General features: G+C 39.3%; 1 protein-coding gene across 10 annotated transcripts; it reads right to left on the bottom strand.

Annotated features, from left to right (window-relative positions):
- Positions 1 to 19: 19 nt before the first annotated feature.
- On the bottom strand, positions 20 to 22,740 carry agfg1a (ArfGAP with FG repeats 1a). Of its 10 annotated transcripts, XM_056374574.1 has the most exons (16): positions 22,389 to 22,443; positions 14,858 to 14,951; positions 13,597 to 13,684; positions 12,632 to 12,747; positions 11,391 to 11,556; positions 10,610 to 10,772; positions 8,609 to 8,728; positions 7,387 to 7,458; positions 5,816 to 6,031; positions 5,005 to 5,227; positions 4,546 to 4,625; positions 3,739 to 3,843; positions 3,276 to 3,320; positions 1,582 to 1,737; positions 1,217 to 1,311; positions 20 to 926 (listed from the first exon to the last, which is right to left on the bottom strand). In XM_056374574.1, the coding sequence occupies exons 2-16, from the start codon at positions 14,866 to 14,868 to the stop codon at positions 867 to 869; spliced, it is 1,716 nt and encodes a 571-aa protein (XP_056230549.1). In that variant the 5' UTR covers positions 14,869 to 14,951; positions 22,389 to 22,443; the 3' UTR covers positions 20 to 866. The 10 variants fall into 10 exon arrangements, with proteins under 10 accessions (XP_056230549.1, XP_056230542.1, XP_056230543.1 ...); XM_056374567.1 differs by lacking the exon at positions 13,597 to 13,684 and having other exon boundaries at positions 22,389 to 22,740; XM_056374568.1 differs by lacking the exon at positions 13,597 to 13,684 and having other exon boundaries at positions 1,582 to 1,734; positions 22,389 to 22,740.
- Between the last annotated feature and the right edge of the window lie 200 nt (positions 22,741 to 22,940).

Raw genomic sequence — 22,940 nt, 5'->3', positions numbered from 1 at the left:
GACCGCAACACCATGAACATAATTTTTTTTTTTTTTTATACAAAACAAATATACAAGATTTCCATACATCCATGTAAATGAATGGTTTGGTCATTTCTTCTTAAAATTCATTTTAATATATATACTGTATATATTTACATATTAACTTAAAATTCTCTAATACCCAATGTAAGTGGTTTTCAGTTCATCGTTCTTATTAGCCACATACCGATGTGGTTCACTGTAGTTCAGGAGCAGCAGGGCAGGGGATGGCAGAGAAATGAGTCCCCTACCCATCCCTGATGCAGCATTCACTCCTTTTTCCATCTCTCAACAACAGACTATGCATTCTTTTTTTTCTTTAGTGAGAACAGTTTACCTTAGAAGGATCCTGCACAAATAAACAGTTTGGTTCTTTACAAAGACGGTAACTGGCAGTACCCATTAGCTTTTCCAAACAACAGCTCTGTCTTAACAAATCTTGTGTGTTAGATACAAATACTGATATGCACAAAGACCTAATTTCCTAAAAGAAAAATAGTATGTACAGAATTGCAGCATAATGAATAGAATATACTGAATGCAATAACTTAGTTTTCAGCCAGTTTGATTATACATTGTGGCTCAGTATTGGCCAGGCCAGTTCACAGGTTAAATAGAGAAGAGGGGATCAACCTCTTCCTCTGCACACACTATCACTTTGTTTTGTAGCCATAGACATTGTCAGCATGACTGTCTGTCATATTGTTCCATTAGTGACAAACTGCGATAAAAAATACAAATCCTTACAAACATTGTGTTTTTAAAGCTACTTGTGAAACAAAACAGTGCAATAGGTGCAAGCGCGCCAGTTGTTGACCCTGTGGTACAGCTGATTGAATGGATCGCTATAAGAAGGGATTCGTTGAAGAGCCTCCTGCTGGATATTGTGCGGATGGACCCGCACCCTGAAATGAAAAAGGGAGACACAAAGAGGAAAAGTCAGAGAAGTACTTAGTATTAATGAGGGTCAGAATAAATCCAGTAGCATTAATACAAAATGATCACATCTAGCCTAAAACCCACCAAAGTGTCAGTTCTAATAAATCAACAGTCTATTCAACAGAACTAAAAAAGGAATAATTTAACTGCCTTATCTCTATCAAACAATCTTGGCTCATGGTACTAAAGCCCCCCCCATTCCTTTATGTAAGACTAGTTTCTACAGGAAACAATGCCATGTAGACCTCTTACTAACCAGGAAAGGGTTGCTTGAGACCATAGGTCCAGGCATTGCCTGCCCAAAAGGAGTCACAACAGGCTTAGCCTGGCCAAAGGCTGGAAATCCTCCACCTGAAAGACATGTGCAGTCATTTAGGAAATATAATGGAAAACACACCCAAAAAATGAATTAAAGCAACAACAAATCAAGAAGGACTTCCTTATTTATCACACCTAATACCACAGCAGAATAGAATTACCTAAAAACTGACATATTTTAAAAACATTTAAGTGTAGCAATGTGACAATGTGTCAGTCAAATGCACATGTAATGTTGAACTTCAGTGTAGTTACTAATGCCGATAAGTCTTAACTACAAAATCTACAAAGAGGCATACATACCATTGGGTTGCTGGGGATACGCAGGAGGCTGAGGGAAGGGAGCCTGGCCAGGAAAGGGTTGCTGGAACGTTCCACTAAAGCTGGTGGGGAGGTTGTAGGCTGCAGCATTCCCGAATCCAGACGGCATACTCATGGAGCCTGTGCCAAATGATGCTGCTACACACAGCAGGACAGCAACTGGTTAAAGAAGCCTGTACAAGACTCAACAACACCTAAAGTCATACAACAACATAGACAACACCTTTTGCTTCTTCATTTTATTTTCAAAATTATGGTATTGTGCCACACACACACACACACACACACACACACGCACACACACACACGCACACGCACACACACATACACACACACACACACACACAAAAGTTAGATTACACAAGAGCGGGTACACATCAGCAGAAAAACACAGGGCAGCTATTAATATAAGCAGTTTGTTAGGAAGCAGTATACTGTAGTACCGTAGTAAACTTAAAATAAGTGAGAGGATACACAACATTACAGACAGGTCAACAAGAAAAAAAACACTGCTACAGCAAATTAGGAATTACAAATATATCAATTATGCCATGCAGTAAGTTTGGCCATTGTTACTTTAGCAAGTGAATAACTGCACATGTGATTCTGTAATCAATAGTGTCGTTCCTTCAGAATCTTACAGTGCATGGATTTGTACTTTGTTTAAACACATGCAAATTGTGAATACAGTTGTCTACAGACAAGCCTTAGGAAAAAGGAGGGATTGTCTGAACAAGAGTCAGGCATGAGGCTACAACACTTGCAGTAAGTGTAGCACCAGTGTCTGACCTCTGATGAGCACACAGGAGCACAACTTCCCCACAGCGCAAGTGGAATTAAACTGTGGTAAGTAAGACAGTCAGCTGGCAATTGAACAATCCAATATCTGGTACAAATGCTACATTCAATGCCTGTTAAACAAAGTCAACTACTGCAGCTAAAATTGATTGAATAAATGAGTAAAAGCAAACAGGTTCGCTGGTATTGAAATTGATTCTGGGGGATTATTTTCAGTCTAACTGGGTTCATTCACTGAATGAAGCATTTTTATGAGAATCAACCTAATGAATGACTACATGATTTTTTTATGTACATTAGAGTTAGTTTTCATAATTCAATGTCTTCGAAAAGACACACCAGACTTTATTCTTCCTGCCAACTAATAAGAGGAAAATGTTGAGGAAGCCACTGTCATTGAGACTTGTGGGGTAAGATGAGCAATATATACTTCAATTTGTCATAACTATACTTTCAAAAAAACAGAGCACAGCATACAGGTCACTTCATGTCCATCTATACCTCTCTTCTCTTAAACTGCACTTTCTGACTCATCTTTATTTTTTAAATCCTTCAAGGAAACTAACATGTTGTGTGTATTGATATTGAACCTAGTGAGTAGTCTGTTTAACAAAACTGCTTTGCTCATCAGCTCAGGCCTACAAGACACTAGGATGAAATGATGGCCTCATGCTGCAGGAGCCACTCAACCTAGCCCATTGTACCCTATGGTGAATTGTTGATTGCATTAAATGTTGTCATACCTGTATTTCTGGATCTTGATGCTATGCTTACCTCTCCCAACATTTTCCTGATACATGTGAAACAGGAAAAAGGATGTGCTGCCAGAGCAAAATGCAGGAGAGCAAAGGGGAAACAGAGAGCACAAGAGAACCTACCAAAGGTGGGAGGATAACCCTGCCCATGAAGAACCCTCATCAAGCCTGTCCAGCATGGCAAGAGCAATCAGACAGACAACTGAATCTCAATTTCTGCACTTTACTGTATCTTTCATCCCTCATGTGCACACCAGTAAGTGGCAACGCTAGTCCTGCTACCCATTTCCACAGTGAACAAGATGGTATTCAGAACTTTTTTTGTGTGATCATTTTCTTTTCTGCTTGTGTTTGGCACTGTGGCCTCAGGCATATTCATTGCTATGGCAGCCTGGGCAAAGGTTGCCACTTTGGGTGTGCAATGTAACCTAACTCATGATACGCCCATTGTATGATAACATAACACAGTTGCATTTTTTTTTTCCTTCAAATAAAATGATTTTAATATGCACTCTTGTACTAACTTGCTGATTGGGTGATGTTCCATCTGTACTACACAGATACACAAACATATACATAAACACACCTGCTGCTGCTGCCACAGTTGCGGCTCTGCCGTTGCTCTGGAATGGGTTGGTGGGAGCTGCTGCTGGGGCAACTCCAGCAGCTACAAACGGATTAGTTGACTGAGCTGTTGGAGAGAGGAATCAAGTCACCAAACATGAGTACAGAGTGTGAAACAGAACAATAAACTGCTTGATCTAAATGTATTAAATACAAAAGCATTGATTGATGGAGGAGGTTCCATTTCAACATGCCGATGTTTACTGTCAGTGATCTCCCCTGCTCCCACTTCAAATCTCTGGAACATTAATTATCTCCTGTTGACGACCTTTACATAATTGGTGTCTTTCAACCAAACTGTTCATGGCTAAATCCATTTTGCCAAATTAAGCTTTGCATAGAGTTCTAAGAAGTAAGATGATAAAATGTCCAAAAACCTGCTGTAATTTTAGAGCATATACAGTCAACATTTTTCAAAACAACTTTATAATCAAAGTGCCAAAATGACCTGTGAGCCAGCTTGGCTAAAAAAGGAACAATAACTCTTGTAAAGCTTATCCATGTTTGACACAACATGATGATTTTTCAAAGCATGGAACTTGCTACAGATTGATGATCCATACACATATTCTCTGAACACATCTGCAAACTGTTCTTCACATCTCAACCATGAAGGTCCTCAAGGAACCCCACAAAGGTACAAAAGTTGTAAATTGTCTAGCTAGAGTTGCCTAAAGTACACTGCGCCTCACCCCCTAGATTTCTGTATCATTACCGATATCAATTTGCAAGCACAATAAGAAGCAAGAGAAAATGCAGGTTCACTCACCTCCAAAACCTTGAGCCATGCCAGGCAGGGCCTGCTGTGCTTGTGCTGTTGACACCCCAGCCTCTGAGCCAAACAAACCCCTGCAGTGAAACAAAATCAACACACCGACTCATCCGGGAGCCAGCAAAACAAGAAGACCAGAGACCACTGCATAATGCTGTATGATAGACAGTGTGGTCACTGTATGTCTCTATGTCAAGTTGCTTTGGATAAAAAAAGTTACTTTGCTGGTGAAAATTTCCAGCTAGCTGTGACTGCATTCTAACTGTATTCTGGCACATTGGTTCACATCCATCAGCTATTATATCCCTATGTTCCAACAATCAGGTGAATAATTTAGCTGTAAACATCTTCAATAAGCTAAATGCATCAACTTAAATGAATAAATAAAACAATTTTTGGATTGTACAATAACAGGGGGCGTACTGTGGTGTGTATATGTGCTTTGCATAGTCTCACCCTTGTGAGGTGCTGGTGGTGTTGTAAACACTGGTGGCAGGGGCTGAGGAACTGAAGACAGTGTCAAGCTCAGCTAGAGCTGCATAGCGGTCCCCCCCTGTTGGCATCGCTGGATGCTTCTGAGGCAAACCACCCACTCCTGCTGCTGCTGCTGCTGCGGCGGCGGCTGCTGCTGCTGCGGCTGCGGCTGCGGCTGAGCTCACCCCCCCAGGAATACCACCTCCTGCAATAGAAGCAAATAAGAGCAGAGCCGGGTTCAGTCCACATCACTTCAACTAATCCAGGAGGAAAATTCAAATTAGCTGCCGGAGATAGCCACCATTTTCAACCTACTAAAAATAATGGGGAATAAATGTTCAATCATTAGGAAATTTGCGTTTTCTAGCACAGAAACACAGGTTGTAATATGAACAAAATAAACTAGTACCAGCCCAGTATAATTCACAGATGCTCGAGTGCCAGAATTCTGACCATGTGACATTAAAACTCTCCAATGAAACCAGTACATAAAACATTCTTTAAAGCAAGGAGGTATTTCCACCATGTGCAGTGGCCTGTTACACAGGCTGGTTCCATAACAATGAGGCCAGGAGACCGATTTGAAAAAAACAAGATGGTGAGTAGATGTTTTAGATGTTTGCTAGAAAATGTAAATCAGTCCTGTTTAAAGAGCGATTGCGGCTGTCCCTGCACTGGGAGGAAGACTCATTGGGACTTAAATCTATGAGTTAGTTGTGTCAACTTCCTTTTTCAGTCAACCTCTATCCCTACAATTGTGATCTATGAAACAGGCTAGGCAGGAGAAGTTTACCTTGCTCTGTTATGGCAGAGCTAAACATGTTATCCAGGTCAGCCAGGGCTGCGTATTTATCGGCAGGGACGCTAGTACTCTGTACAGCATCTTTGCCAGCTCCTGTGGAGTTACTCTGGGAGGAGGAACTGAAGGATCCAAAGTCAGCACTACACGATTTGGGGAAGTTGTCAAAATTTGCAAAACTGGCATTTGCTAGTCCCCCTGAGGCGCTACCTGTATGAAAGAGAGAGATTAAAAAGTCATAAGGGGGACCTTGATTGTTGGATTTGAGTGACAGCATTAACATGGTGGACAGGGAGAGAAGAAGCTGCATGGAGGGTAAAGTTGGGGTGGAGTTGGGCTAGGGCTGGGATACCTTAATTATCGATAGGATAGATAGCAATACTTCTAAAAGAAGTCCGCAATGCTGCACTATGCCGGCTCTCCAATAGTCTATGAACCTGAAGAACGCATTAAATTAAAATTTCTTTATGTTAGAGACATATGATGTACAGAACAGCATCTTTCTTGCATGTCTCAGTTACATAGGAGTTCAGCACCATACTGTGGATCAAGGGCGTTACAAGCAAAACCAACCAAAAAGTATTTAATGTGACATGGAAAACAGCTGGATAGTTCAATGGAAAAGACTGTTAGTCTGCCAAAACCATCCCGTAGGCATAACTGAGCTTTGTAATGAGTAGAGTATCAACCAGAACCCAGATTGTTACTGGGCAAACACTTACTGCTTAGAATTTTACCACTGTAAATACCCATATATGTAATTTGTTTCACATAGTATGTGTATGTTTGGCCACCATGCTAATTCAGGCACTTCTCTTGCTCTTGTTCAATGTCTCTAAGAATGCCTGCAGGTAAAAATTCAACTTTCTTTTCAGATTAGGGTTATTTATACTTAACCGCTTAATGGACAATAAGAATTTTGACAGAACAGTACTGATACCATCAGTCAAACAGTTAAAATCTCCTCGGACAGGATAGAGACATGTTTGTATTTCTAAATAAAAACCAGAAGACAAGCTTTCTACTATGCAGATGACTGATGTTGTTCTGGCCCATTTATTTTACTTTGATGTTTAATGCCAGGAATATGTAAATATATATATATAAATTTAACCAAATTATTTACCATAAATAATTAATGGTTTAGACCTCAAGGGCATAGTGCTCTTGAGTTTCCTAATTATTGTAAAAGGTAAAGGGTATGTTAAAAATAGTACAGTGACTATCCGATTATACCATGTTTAAAAAAAAACATTAAACATTATCAAAAACAACATTTTGATTCTTTTCTTTATTCCTTTTTAATTCTATACCACTTAGCTCTTATGTCGTTCCATTTGGTTGATTCTCCACAGGCATTCTCAATAATAGCAGCAACCATCAAAGCGTATTATCCCTGTTTTTAACCAGTGAGATTGTCAACTGTGATGCAGAGTTTCAGACACAAAAAGAGCTACATGCTGAGACACACATTACACCCAGAGATAGGAGGATCAGAGTGACTACACGTTAGAGGCGGTGGAAAGGGTGAAAGCTGTTAAGAGGGCAAGCCCAGAGAGACTTACTGTGTGCACCCTGGAGAGGCAGAGCAGTGGCAAACTCACCCATACTGCGGCTGGATGAGAGCACAGTGAACGCTGGCAGCCAAAAATCAAAGAAGGAGGGAGGGATGGAGAAATGGGGCAGTGAGCAATGTAAGACAGGGCGGAGAAACAAAGAAAAGACGTCAACCAAACCAGAGGTAAAAAATTAAAAAGCATGAAGTCAAAGCAAATCAACTGATGCCGAAGCAAAGGATGAAAAACACATGAGACAGAATGGACAACTGAGACCAGATAGCACAGTCAGTCAGTGTCTGTGAGAAAGGGATTATCTTACAAAGCCACAAGAGAGAGGGGGGCTTTATCATCAGGCAATAGGCATGCTAAAGAGATCACTGTGCAGCTCTGCATTAAAATTGTTACCAAACTGGATGTCCAGCAGAGGGCACTGTAGTATACAACATTTTCCTGAGACTAAGCCCCAATTACATTTTTTTAAGACCACAATATATCAAATTAAAATTCCAGCTTTAGGTACAAAGCATACATTCTATTAAATCACACAGCCTGTGTGTTTACATTATTGTTAAATCTCTAGTATAGTAATAAAATATTCCTATAGGTTTATCCACGATGTGGTTACGGTGCTACAGCACAAACAAACCTGTTGTACTACATGTCCTGTACTGTCTACCTAATGACTGCACAGTGATCTTTACCTCGTTGGTCAGTTTAACTATTAGAAATATAACTAATTCAGAATGTAGCATATTCTACAGATATTTGATATTATAAGTTTAATATAATATTAATAATATATAAATATATTAAGTTTTATGCCTTAGGCACATACAATGTGAACATTATCTTATGTGTTCACCTGCAGTCAACAGCAATTAACTGAGCTAATGAAAACAAATATGCATTAGCAGTTTTTTCCCAAACTTGCACATTCTGTTAAACTTGCTAGTTGTAAAACTAATGCACAGAAACCTTTCAAATTTGACACTGGATGAATGGACACTGCACATATGGAAAGTTCTGGGAAGCAGAGGATATGTGTGACGCCAAATGTTGATGACTTGACAGAAGACATGACTGACATTGTGCTGCATTTGAAAAGGTTTTTGTGTTTAACCTGTATGTACATTCTCAAGTGTCTGTGTACACAAAATTATACAAGCTCATGTCTTATCAGAGTGATTTGGATGTGTGTAGTTTGTCCAGTGAAGAGAACTTGCTCTACCTGTATTTGAGGGTTGGAATGGGACGTGGGGTGCGGAGGGGAAACCACCTGTCGACCCAGAAGTGCTCCCGAATGCATCAAAATTTGCAAAGTCTGCATTTGCGTTGGCATTCTGTGCCGCTGGAGGTGGTGTCAGGATGAAGTTCAGACAGATGAACAAAAAGACACAATGAGAGGATAACAATGGATGAGATAATAATAGAATGGATTTATACATATGACAGCCAAAGGCATGGATGACAGACTGCAGAACAAATACAATGGATTATGTGCTAAATATGAGAGATAATCATAGAGTGGTGTAACATAACAATAACATGCATAACAGCTTTAAAGGCAGGCAGGATCGTCTGACATTTACACTCTCCCATGAGATGCTGTCTGGACTCCATGCTGAGCACATATGAGACCGAATGTGTGTGTTTAGGACTACACAAATCATACAACTTAGAGGTGCACATCTGTGCTCATGTTTGCTATGTAGAGATGTGTGGTTGCCACTTTAGTCACTGCATTAAGGGCAAGTCTTGATGACTCTTTGAGGGGGAAATGAGAGGACATTATTCGCCATGGGAAGCAAACACTAATAGCCCTATGTTGTAGACATTAGTAATCATGGAGATGTTTCTGTCCATAGCACCTCTGATATCAATCTTTATACCAAGGCCACTAAGGATTCTGATTTCTTGGAAGGTGTGGATTAACTTTTAGTACTCGATGGCTTAACCGGACCACTATCACATAGGTGTTAGTTTGGTGTCTTAAATAAATGTGCTAATATTAAACTGTAGGTAAAGACAGTAGCAGCTGAGCCTCAGCTTAACAGACTTGAGTTATTTGTGTAACCATCAACAAGAGCTGAAAAAAAGAATAAACAGCTTCTCAGTGAGAAACACACAAATGTAATTTTAAATGTGTATCATATTTGCCTGAATCTGAAAGTTGGCTTAAGTAGAGGAGCTAAATAATGCTAGTCATGATGATGCAGGAAGCACTGATGCTGCAAGCCTGATGCTGGAAGCCTGGGCAAAAGTGGCCAGAACTGGAGAGAAAATAAAGAGATGTGGAGAAGTCACAGGTCAGAGTGAGGGAGTGTGAGAAAGACAGCAAGAGCGCAACATGTGTGTGTTTGTGACAGAGGGAGGGGGAAAACAGTGGCAGCCAATGTAAGGTCGACAGAGAGTGCTGTAACATTATTTCTGCTGTTTTAATAATGTCATGTAGCAGAACACATTGCTGCTATCTGTTCTTAAGATTGACAGGAATCACTGATATTTCTCTTCTCTGCTTTTAAAACTTGTGAACCCCTTCCTGTTCAGCTAGATGCCTAGCAAGATGCCTAGCAATGCCTCAGTTCTGAGTCGCAGGTACTATATTTTATGATTCTTAAAATAGGAAAGCCAGATCAAAATGAACCATTTATATGTGTAAATTGATGACTGATATTTTTGTTTTAAGTGACCATGGTATAAGCAGGTTTCCCCAGTATCCTCCATTGCAATCATGGAATATACAACTTGGAGGATATCATCCCACACATAATGTATGGCCACGTTTCTCAGTCATGGGGGAATGTGACTGCTGACATTTTGGAGATTCTGCCACAATGTATAAGAGGTGTGAATTAGAATGCAACATCATTCAGCATACGTCCGTCTCTTTAAGCACCTTAAACATTTTAAATGGAAGCAACACCATTACTTTATGTCTAGTATTCACACCGTTTGCCTGACTGTTCTACTCCTTCTAGATAAACATGTCTACATGTACATATAAACATTTTTAAAGTTTCAGATGAAACTGATCACATTTTTCCTCCAGACAATGAAGGTAATTTCACCAATAAACACCTGTATTTGGAGGTAGGAGTTATTGCTAATTTCTTCTGTATTCCCTTACTGATTTGTGCCTAGTATATCAATTTCCTATGTTTTTTTGTATGACATATTGATTTTCAGTTTTTTTCTTTTTAGATATTCAAGCAGTCACTGTGTTCCTTACTTGTGTGGCTGTTGAAATGTGCAAAGTTAGCAAAACTGGAGCTGGCGCCTGCGTTCATGTTAGGCGGGGCAGCAAAGATGTCTCCACCCAAGTCACTGAGGAGGTCGAACTTCTTGTCGTGGAACTGCTGCTGATGGATTTGTCCACGGCTCACCACTGGAGACTGGTGAACACACGAGATGGATTAGAAAAACTGCAGGCATGTGTAGGTGAGTTACATATGCCTTTCTGAAAACTAAAAAGACAAGAGAGTGGCCTTCTGAAAAGCAGACGAACAATGTGTCTGGCAGTCTCTATGTATACAATGTGTCTTCATACAGTGCATGTATAAGCATTTATCACAAACGTAATCTATCTCGTGCATATTCACACAACAATACACCCAATTTAAAATAATGGCTCTTAAAAACATATCCTCATACTATTGGTGTGGATGGATTGACACAGTTTGATTAATACCCAGATGTGCACTAATTAACAGTATGCAAAAATAAGAAGATTGTACGTTATGGATAGGTGGTAATCCAGTATTCTGGGGTGTATGAAATTAGCAACAGTGTCCATTTAATTACCATCAGGAAAAGATTCTGCTATGCAATGTGTGCCTACATATAATAAACACTTCGAGAGTGTTTGTCCAGCACCACTTTCTGTGTGAGAACTTTTTGTAATCATTGTAAATTGTAAATACATAAGTTGTCAAAAAAGACTAACTATTTTGAAGTAATGATAATTGCATGTCATGGAACAGGTGGGGAGTGCAAGCAAGTTGAAATCGCACCTGATTTGGTGGGGTGTTCTTGTTGAGGTGTAGGGAGGGTGCTGACTCCCCCAGCAGGGATTTGAGTGGTCTAACCTCTGGGGTGCTGCTGGTGCTGCTGTTTGAGGAGCCAGAGATGGAAGCATGGACTGATGCTACTACCTTGGCCTGCTCAGGAGGTACGTACCTGGGAAACAGTTCACATCATGAATTAAATTAGACTACATCACAGTGGTACCATTACTGGTGTGTGTATTTGTGTGTTACAGAAGAGTGGCCTTTGTGAGTGAGAATGCCTGTCTGCAGCAAATGGGGCATGTTGAGTCATGCGCCACTCATTGCTCTCATTTTGGTCAGACAAAAATACTACTACCCAATCTCATAGGTGTGTTAATCTAATGGCCGACTATTAGCTACATAGTCTAAATGATTACCTGTCCATACAGAAAAAGAACATTTGTGTTAGTTAGGTGTGATGGTAATAGTCATCCCTTTTTGTTTCTAATGGTCTGATCAGCCATTATATATGTCTTCCTCTTGTTAGGGCAGTTAGTTGAATTAATGTCTTGTTTTTTAAGTAGAGCTCTGTTTGGTTGACTGCTTTTAAGTGCCCAGTTATTTACAAAATGTTCTTATTTTCATTCATTTGAATTTTTGGCATGTTTTTGGGTGAAATAAAACCAAGCAGTCAAAGGACAAGGAGCACATGTTTACTTGTCAAACAATTGAAAAGTAAACACGTGCTCGCTGGTCCTTTGACTGCCTGGTCCCATAGTGATATGACTTTTTTTGTGGAGTATAACTACATGAACCAACATCCACACTAATATTTACTTTTAACAACCAATCCCTAATTTGCATCTATCAATAAGACACGCACTTGTTGGTATGGTCTTCCCTTAGTTTCATTTGTCTAAAATAACTGCTCTCATTAGTTATGGCACTCAACAGTCACAATGCACTAGTAAGAATGTCAAACCTCATACATATTTGAAAACAATTAAACCTATGACTTCATGGAATAAGTAAATCTTGCACATGAAGCAGCTTTACTGTACTGACCTACATTCTGTGCATTTAAAGAAGGTTATCTGGAGGTTTGCTTGAGGCTAACTGCTATGAGATGCCTGTGAGACATTCCAAGCCAGAGAAGTTAAAAAAAAAAAAAAAAAAAACATAAAGAAAAGCTACACATCTACACAGTGCACCTTGTCAGAGGATTGTTCATATCTTTGCACTGCCAGTTTGAAAAACTGACTTACCATCGCTTCTTCTCGTATTTCTCTTGAAGGAATTCCTTGACTTTCTGTGGTTCTCTGAAGTCTGGTACTGAGGAGGTTCTGTCATCATAAAGGCCAAGCCAGATCTGTTTACATACCTAGAACACACAGAGTAACAGAACATGTGATTTTTGGTACATTATTATAGTAAACACAGCTCCTTACAAGTGCACGGCTGGTCAACTTTCACAATTAGCCATTTAAGTTTTAAGCCAAAGGAAATGAAAAAATAAATCAGCTAAGTTCAAAGTAGCATTGACTAATAATTTAAAACTGTAACCATGTGCAAATTTATGTGGTGCACTGGACAGATGAACACTTTGCGTTAATGGTTGCACTGAAGGATGGCGCCATGTTTGAGTCTAGCATGAGTTGGCCCCCATGTTAGGAAATACAGGTTGACCATAGTCACTCTGTGTAAATCAGTGTAAGTCTCACCGTAGCCTTATAACTTGGAAACTAGCATTCCTTAAGTATTTGCCTAATCCTGTGAAGAGAGATTTATAGGCTTCAAAAGTGTGTACACTCAGTATAGGGTGCCTTAATGTAAATGGAATGATGGTGCTGCAAGAGCGAGAATGGCTTTTTTGTTGCTCATATGCTGCTGCTGCTGCTGCTGCTGCTATCTCTTTAGCTCGCTTTGGTGCACATGCTCACGCATTCACAGCTCTTCACAGTCTTTCTTTTTCATCAGTTAGATTTTTAAATTGCAGTTGCTGAAAATATAAAGTGCACCTTGTTGTATGAATTTATTCTGTGCCAAGAGCTCTCTGTGAAAAGACAAAAAGCAACTTGAATACAGTAGTATTTATATAGAAGCCTTGAAGGACATATGCATCAGCTCCAACCTTGAGTCTCCTGCATGTCTGCCTGGCCTGCCACTTTGCTACAGCTTTTAATAGGCTGTGCTTCCCAGGTGGTATTGCTCTATTTCATACTCCGTTTACCAGAAATGGTTCTTGAATGATGATGTACTTTGGTTCTTCTGTGCTGTACAAATATGGGGTGCTTGTGGTTATGATGGATAGGTGAGAGCTGCAGGTTTTGAAAGACAAACAGACGTTGCATTGTTCAAAACTATGTATGTATCAATATAATTCATTACATTTTTGCATAAAAGTGTAACTGGGTCACTGAAATGTATTGCACCTTTTAACAGTAGAGCTCAATTATGACAGACTCACAGTCTATTATGGCTAACATGTTAACAAACAATTGCACACATCCAACAGCCACAGAACATATTGATCCCAGCGAAGTCTATCTGGCCACCTGAAGAAAGTAATGCCATAAAATTCACCAGCCTTCCAGTACTGATTTGGTCAGAAAATATGTGGATCTTATTTGGCTTTCCTAATCAGCTTGTTGTCAACTGTGTCATCTGCCGGTTTGTGGTGGCCAGGTAGTGTGCAATAGGTTTATTAGAGTTTGTATAGTGAAAACAGCTCGTTGACGGTGCCAAATACAAGGCTGATAAGAGCTGTAAGGATCAACCAAGCAATAAGTGTTTCTTCAAAATAAATAACTGTGGGTTATAGAAAGTAACACCCCTCATATTGTACATAATCATTAGATTCAAGCCACAATATCTGAATAAATACAGCTTTGAAATGAATGCATTTCCATGTGAATTCTTGTTGCTTTGATGCATTTACACAATTAAGTCCACATTCTACTGTAGAAAAGAAAAAACTGAGCCTAAAAATATTATCATTATAAATAATAATTTGTAATACTGCGATATTTTTAAATAAAATACTTAATCTTCCCAAATGAACTGTCCTGTCTCAGGAGTGAGTCTTGTCCTAGTATTAAAAAAAAAAAAAAAAGCCTCTATGTTTTCCTCAGAAAAAAAACTTTCAATTCAAATTTCAAATATTTTGTACTGAGTGAATCATTTCTGGACCAAGGTAACTGGGCACAGTTTTTCTTGTCAAAGACCGAAATATTTGCATGATGATGCATAATGATGTATGGATTCTCACATAACATATAACCCGATTTCTGAGAACTGACCATTCAATTTGATTTTCATATTGTCAGTTAAAAATATAACAGACATAGACAGCAAACAGGATAAAACAGCAATGGTACAATGTCAAGCTAAACTACACGGACAGTCTGTAAAGCAAACCTGCTAAAGCAGTGGGAAAGTTGACCTCAACCTTAATTAACAACTGTGACTGTGTAGATAATCGCTATGCTTACCTCATTGCCATGTTTTTGTAGGAACTCGATTTCCTGTTGCGTGAAGGTTGTCATGGAGATGGACTTGACTCTGTGGGGTGGATTCAGTCCTCGTCTGTAGGTGAAGAAACAGAAACAAGGGTCAATTTAATTTGAAGACACTGTACACGAAAACCTCATCTGGACATTCTCCAGATGCCACCTCTCAGGACAAGGCCATTTAATCAGCAACGATCTGACTGGCTGGTGTGCGTAACTGCGGAGAGAGAGAGGGACAGCAGTACAGAGGGGAAATGACAGAGACAAATAATGACAGAGACTGCTATTGACTGAACTGAGGTTGTCAGCACAGTAAAAGAATGAGCAATCTCCCTTAATATAGAAACTTCCATTATGCAGTAACACCCATTAGCCCACACTAGCCCTACTCATTTTCCTGAGCAGGTCACAGCTCATGCCACAGCTCATGCCACAACGGGCCAAATTAAAAATGCCTAGTAACTGTAATTGTTAAAAAGAGCCATCATTAGGCTTTTATATTAAGCTCCAGGCCTGTTTGCCTGCATATTTTTCCCTGGACCAACCAGTAAGTGAAAAATAATGTCGCCACCTGCTTTGACTGTGACCAATCAGTATTTAGCATGCAAGCAGAATGCTTTAACTGCAACCAAAGTCATCAGAATGAGGAAAAGACTAATTATTGCTGTAAAGTCTAATACCGAATTCTATCCGAGTGCTTTCCACATTAACTTTTTGTTGCTAGCAGAAAGTGTCTGTAGCCATTAACCAAGTCATAAATTCATCTCTCATACTATGACAAAAAAACATCACCAGCAGTCAATTTAAATACTTAAATACTTTTTTGCAACAACTTAAGTGTCAAGTAGAATCAAATAGGAGCCATAAGTCAGATATCATTAGGATAACTTTTAAATTGTCTAGAAATTGCGACCCAAAGCATCTTTTTACTCCATTTCTACACTGGCAAGCATGTCAACAGCACAACAGCAGCAGCTGGATTCAGTGTCTACAGTGGATTCATTCATCGACAGTACTGAAGTGTAATGAGGAGCATTTTCACAGCACTCACAGCCCAACAAACAGTGAATGGATCCATGTAAAGTAGGACGAAAGTAGATAATACACAACCAGCATAGCCCTTATCAACCTAAAATTATACATGAATTCAAACACACCAACATGTTTTAATGACACAGTGACATAATGACATGACAACCCATTTTAGGACACACAATTAAAAGAAGTAAAATTCAGCACTAATAGGCAGAGAACTAATTACTTGTACTCAAGTCTTATTATAACAAGAATCACTCCAATATTAACCCCTGCCGATGGCTGAATGTGTTCAGTGTATTCTGCCATACATGGAGTTAGTGTTTCAAAGGACCTTCATAAATTAAGCACCATTTTTTATGTTTCACATGCATCTGTATGTCTAAATGGAATATGGTGATGTTCAGGCCTTTTTTACCATTAATTTGTGTGTTTTTTGTTCTGTCCTGGGCTGAACTCTCAAAGGGTGTGTAGCAGTGGAGCAGGCCAGAGCTTGTCAAAAACATGTTTAAGTCAAGCATCAAATACCTTATCCATTCTCTGTGCTCTTAAATTCTGTTCTGATGTTTCTGTTACTTCTTCTGTCCTGAAATTATTAAAAGGCAACACATTTCGTTAAAAGGCTACTTGTCTATAGAGACAGAACACAGAACTTACATAAACGAATTTAGGATTATCAAACTATTACTGGATGCCCACTGAGGTTAGATACTTACACTGCTAGCATAAGTTGAATAATTTGGGGATATTATACTTTTGGCCTGTACATTACTTTACTCAATTTTATTCTTGACATAGTATTTAAATACAAATCAAGTTAGATCTACAGCTAGTAGTCTACACCTGATACCATTTGACTTTTACTTGGTCATTTTCATAAGGTCGTCATGACAACTCTCTAGGAAATGAGATCCACAGTGTCACAATTACAAACACAATGTTATACACACACAAAGGAGTCAGATCCTAAAGGCAGTGAAATACTAGACATGACTGCTAAATTATTCACTGCTGTCACCCCTTACAGAACTTGTTCTCATCTCCACCAATTCTTTACACATCCACTGATCAGCTGAATGTACCGCAAAGTGTTTCAAACAACAATTATATTTATGACAATTAGCTCTGACAAGGAATAGAGTAGCCACAACTTAGTCCACACATTGTATGTGAACCTCCAAGTAGCTGTGTCAATTCACATTCAAAGACCATGTGTCTATTGAAAATGCTGTCCATATGCCCTCACCTAAAATTGGAACAGCTCCATGGGAACTACTAGGGCTATTTCTAAGGTAGCACCTTTATCATCTTCTACCCAGTTATATTATGCTGGTATCACTTGGAGAAGACAGATAAGGTCAAAAAATGCCACAGACCTAACAGAAAATAACTGCTGTATTTCAACATTTGCAGGATTTACCAGGGAAATCAGAAGCTGGTTAAATACCCTAACCATAAAGACAGAAAAATGATAATGAATCAATCAACAAACTAGAATTACTGCCTCATGGTTGTAAGCCTCCGCCAACCAGTTATGTTGCAGTTTACATTCATGTTTGTCCAGACTCATAATACTGTATATGTAGTGTAGTAAGTCTTTAATATAAGGTTTTACATGTATTTTGTTATAATTAATATATAAATTCTTAAGTTTTGCCCAAATACATGTTTTGTAAGGTCACAATGACCTTGACCTTTGACCTCAAAATTATAATCAGTTTATCCTCAAGTAGTCCAAGTGGACGTCAGATGTAATGAAATTCCAACCAGGCGGTTCCTGAGGAGAGGATGGATGGATGAATGAATGGATGGATGGATGGATGGATGGATGGATGGATGGATGGATACGGCTGTTGCTGACGCGGAGGCATGATTTAAATAAATAAATAAATAAATAAATAAAATGTATTGGTTGCATTGCACATTCCACAAAAAAGACATTATGGTTGTTAAAATTTTAATTTTACAATTATTAGTTGTATCTCTAGTTGGATTATTGAACATTTTTAGATTATTGAAGCAATAAACTAATGTCGCAAATAAATGTATCCGCAGAAAAGCAGAAGAAAAGAATGTGTGAATGAGTCTCTGTGTATTTGAGCTTCAATGTGTTTTTCAGCGCCCTGAGGTAGGTGAGTGATCAGATCCTAGTCTCATGAAGATGAAACTGGGTCAAACACAGGGAGGAAGTTCCATTGCCCTTAAGGCCTAAATATTATGGCAGCATCTCTACCCAGTTGTCCAATTAAGGAATTCTGATAGTGGTTATTTTGTTTTTGTTAGTTTACTGTATTTTACATTAAATACATTTCTGCCACTCTTCTTTAATTCAAAGCCTCTCCCAACTTTCAAAAGTCTTATCCCAAAACTTGTAGAAGAGGGAACCATCTTATAATTGGGGTCTTTTATATCCAGTGACTGTGGTTTACGACTGTCAGGCAATTCCTGTGTTCTAGATTCCAGTCTGGTACAGAGCCCAGCAACACAATGTTATGGTCCTACAGACCCCCACACCCTCTATTTCTGCTGGACAAAGTAGCTATACAATTGTGAGAGTGTTCAGTGACAGTATGATATTCATAGGGAGAATGAATTGACAGCAGTAACTATTAATTTGTTAAAATAAAGTAATAAAATTACTTCTTACAACACAGTATTGTACGCATGAACAATATCTGTAAAGCACTGATTAACAATTTAATCAAGCCATTGCTCAGCTCCAGTTTCCACGTTCAAATTTTACATCATTACAGTATCACATATTGCACAGTAAAATAATTATGACCTAGCCGCTACTGTACATCAGACCAGCTAAGCCACGGGAAGTCAGTTCATTTGCATAGTGCAACACCCCCAGGGTGAGAGAAACTGGCAATGTTAAGTCTCAAAAGAGACGAGAGGCTATGCACCAGCCTTCACTTTGCTGCTCTAAGTCCCTATCAAATGGATGTCTTTTACACATTCAACAATTGTATTAATTACCTTTTATATAAGAAAATGCCTCTTCATAATTTCAATATCTCAGTACTTAATCAGCATATATATCAAGTTACAGCATCAGCAATTTGTCACTTTTACAGCGCAAATTTTGAAGAGGTCAAATGTTGTCAGGGACACAAGGAAATCAAACATCCATTGTTTTAGAGTTCAAGTCATGTCTGCTAAAATGCCGTTGATTAATATTATCATGAACATTTGGTTTCAGTGGCACCTCCCCACCTCTGTGATGTTCCTAGTTACTGTTGCAGCCATGCTTTACTCAGGAACAGATAGGCCATGTGGGGTTACTTCCTGCTATAAGCAAATCTCCAGAAAGAGTCATTGTGAGTGCTGTACCTCCTGGGAAGGCCTCCACCTTCACAAGGAATGTGTTTACATAGCAGATTCCAACTCCACCCATTAAACTACCACAACTATGGGGGCAAAAGTGTCTTAAAGTAGGTAGTCGTGCCCCTAAACAAGTAAACACTGTTACTGCACAACCTGCAAATTTCATAAATCAAAGACCACTTCTAAGATTGCCTTAGTAATGTCCCTATCTTTCACATGTTTAGGACTTAAAAGACTCTTTTTGAACCAGTAACACAATATTTCATGGTAAATGGAGGATATATACAGAGATGGATGTCTGTGTTGAGGGGTTTTGTTCTGTGCCTTGTGGAGGACAAAATATTGTATATTATACACTTTTTTATTCATAAAAAAAAAAAATCATAGTAGTAAAATAACGAAGACAATACATTGAGTCTGAGAATGAATTTTTAGGTACTCTCTTACAATGCTCAACAACATTGCCTCTCTAGAATTAAAAAGGAAAGTGAGAGGCAGACAGTGACCTCTCTGCCACTTCCTGTTGCACATATAAAATCACATGCTGCTGATGTTGCAGCACGGTGAGGCCATACCACTTCCTGAGCCTACAATCACACCAGGCTTCCTGCATACATCTGACAGACATCAATCCTTTCAAAACCCACACCCTTCTGCTGGGATGAAATTTTTTCTAGCCCCCACCCCGCCCCCAGCATGTTTTGTCAAAATAAAAAGTGAGTGAGATTTGCAGCAGAAGAGAAAATGGGAGGAATTGTGATCTCAAGCTATAAAAGAACTCAATTAACTCACATTACAGACTTTAACACTACGGGGTGAGCAGATGGGAATTTCACAGTGGAGTCCTTGCAGACCCACTAGTGAAGTGAAATGGAGGGCAAGCTCTACCCATCAGCAAGCACACAATTAATCTCATTCTTTTCAGTACTACAGTAAATAACCTTCAAAGTGGAGACAGCTAAAACAGTTTGCACAGATTAAGGTCACAAACCTAGTCAAACAAGGGTGGTATCTTAGGCAAAGTCTGGGGGACTGACCATTTTAAAATGTGTCAAAGCAGTCATCTGTTCCTCTGTCGACTATTAAAACTAAAAGGTCATCAGTAGAGAATTACTGATTGAGCAACAAATACCTTCCCTTTCCCCTGCAAAATTATTAGAATTATCGTTGCCAAATGGACAATGGCAGGGTTATTTCCATAAAGCATTAAGACAGACCAGTGCAGGCTGTTGGCAGTGTGAATGAGCAGAACAGGATGGACAAATGAACAGCTTATTAAAATACCTGCTAATAGGCCACTGTCAATTTGCTATTCTTAAGTGTTTTTAATTACACAGGCTTTTGTTACATAAACATTATTTATATGTTTACAATAACCAAGATAAACTATTTGTGTGAAAAGATTGGATTCAGAATTTAAAATTTAAAATGAAGGGAGAAACTGAACTGTGAGTTTTTTTGGGGGGCAATTGATGTACTGACAAGTGACAAATACAAGGAAAAACAAATCAACAGAAAGTATCTTAGTAAGGTGTTGGGCCACCTTCTGGTGGCACGTGGTGTTGGGCCACCACGTGCCACCAGAACATCTTCAATGCACATTGGCATTGATTCCACAAGTCTCTATTCTACTTGAGGGATGAACACCATTCTTCTGAAAGAATTTCATTTGGTGTTTTGATGATGGTGGTGCAGAGCACATTCTAACACTCTGGTCCAAGTTTCATAATCATCAAACCATTCAGTGACCCCCTGTGCTCTATGGATATGGGCACTGTCATCTGTTTCTCCACTAATTTTTCAGGTTTTTCCCTTTAATTTGTCCGTATGTGGGCATAATTTGGTTTCCAGTGAACCAAATGTCGATGCAGTTAGAAGAGAAAGCAGAGAAATCCTAATTTTTCTTCAGAGGAGAGTGGTTATGTGCCAATTAGCACAATGTCATGCATTATGGATAATATAAGACTAACATTTCCTCAGAGTTGAATGTCAGTCTGCCATTTATTAGGAAATACCTTTTAAAAAACCTTTAGGAGAATTGTGCATTAAAGTGTAATTAATATATCAAACTACTTTGGATTTCTTTCTAAATCTGGCCAAAATCAGATCTATCTACACACAAAAACAATTTTACCACGCAACATTTGACAGCTGAATTTAGGTGGGATACTTTAGCTGAATAAGAAGAAACGGAATGCTTCACTAATCCCAAATCCCAAGCTACAGATGCTTGGTTACACAACTGCAGAGCAAAGCTGTAAGTCAGGCAAACGCTATCTAAAGTCAAACACCCAGCTACACTGAAAAAATTTCAATGCTGTGGAAAGGTTCTTATGCTGTTATAGGGGTAAACTACTGACATGAGTGAATTCATACAAAATGATTTAGGCAGCCAACCAAAAGTGTGAAAATCATGCCAGTATTTTTTCCTCAATGTACATCTGTTAGAGACTGACTAGTGTAATGCTTTTAAATCTGATACAAAGATACTGTAGATGGCTGAACTATATACAGCATGAATACCGGTACTGCATTATCAGTTCGATCTCAAAATGATGTGGCCTTCACAAACCTGGGTACCATATTACAACTGTTAGCAATGAAAACAGAATGTTACTGAAAGAAAATTGATAACTTTCAGTGTGGTTCCATTAAGTAATGTTAGAAATAGCAACATAATATAAATCCGACAGATATAAAATGAAACCTCGACCAACAGACAATTAAAACATGTATTCATGTGTATGTGTGTGGGGAGTATACCATAACCGTTAGTTAGCCAGGTTACAAGGTGGTGCTTGCAAACGTTGCCAACAATTGGTAGTAAGAGTTGTTCACTGACCCTATCCGCAGACCTAGCTTTCAAGTGCCAGAGAAGTTCACTAGCTAGCAGTAAAAGATGAAGTTACCTAGCATCTCGGGTGGTTGCTAGCTTGCTGTGCTGAGCATTGGCACTTCTACGTACCCCGCCCAACAGCACAGCAAGACAATGTCAAAACTCACACTGACACTACTGGTTACCTATCTAACGTTAGCTAGCGCTAGTTGGCTAACTGGCTTAGGTTACGGTGTGTAGCTGAAGCGTGCTAAAACGTTATATCGTGTGCGCCATGTCTAAGCTAAGGTCATCCAGTAACTTAATACTTACAGGATGCCAGAGCAGGAGGTGCAAACGAAGGAGCCCACAGTCATGTTGGCATAGGTTGGGCCGCGCTGGTCGCAGTCAAAGCACTTTCTGTTGGGAGGCAAACTCGTCATTTCTCTCAGCATCTTCAGGTGTTTCTCCTCTTGTTTTCGTTTAGCACTCGCCGCCATGGTGAGGGATATACAGCAGGATTAAATAAAACCGGGGGAGACAGGAGGGTCAGCTACAACTAAGACAAAGGGCTGTGCTTTTTAACAGTTGCCGACCCGTGTTCAAGACAGAGAAGAAATGGGCAGGTCGCTCTGTTTTCACGGCGGCCTCGCGTCTCCTCGAACAAGGAGTTTGAGGCGTTGGATCACGTTCACTAACGGAACAAGAGCTTTACTGCCACCTACTTCCGCCTTCGCTTAAATCCCGTTATACAGACTACACCGCTTCTCTTTGTGTCAGAGCCAAATATGAGTGTCATATATCAAGTACGTTCCAAAATGTTTTCAGCAAATTTTCCCTGAGACACATCTGTTGCGGCAATTATCTAAGGTGACTTTCTTTCAA

This window comes from Seriola aureovittata, chromosome 4 (genome assembly GCF_021018895.1).
Source record: "Seriola aureovittata isolate HTS-2021-v1 ecotype China chromosome 4, ASM2101889v1, whole genome shotgun sequence".
NCBI classification, from domain to species: domain Eukaryota; kingdom Metazoa; phylum Chordata; class Actinopteri; order Carangiformes; family Carangidae; genus Seriola; species Seriola aureovittata.
Note: the sequence above shows the minus strand (reverse complement) of the source record. Positions and strands in the feature narration are given on the sequence as shown.

Coding starts and splice junctions, on each gene's coding strand:
- agfg1a (XM_056374567.1), bottom strand. CDS start 22,555: ATGGCGGCGAGTGCTAAACGAAAACAAGAGGAGAAACACCTGAAGATG. Junction 12,748..14,857: donor TACAAAAACATGGCAATGAG/GTAAGCATAGCG, acceptor TGTGTGTTCTAG/GTATGTAAACAGATCTGGCT. Junction 5,228..5,815: donor CTCTGCCATAACAGAGCAAG/GTAAACTTCTCC, acceptor CTTCTATTGCAG/GAGGTGGTATTCCTGGGGGG.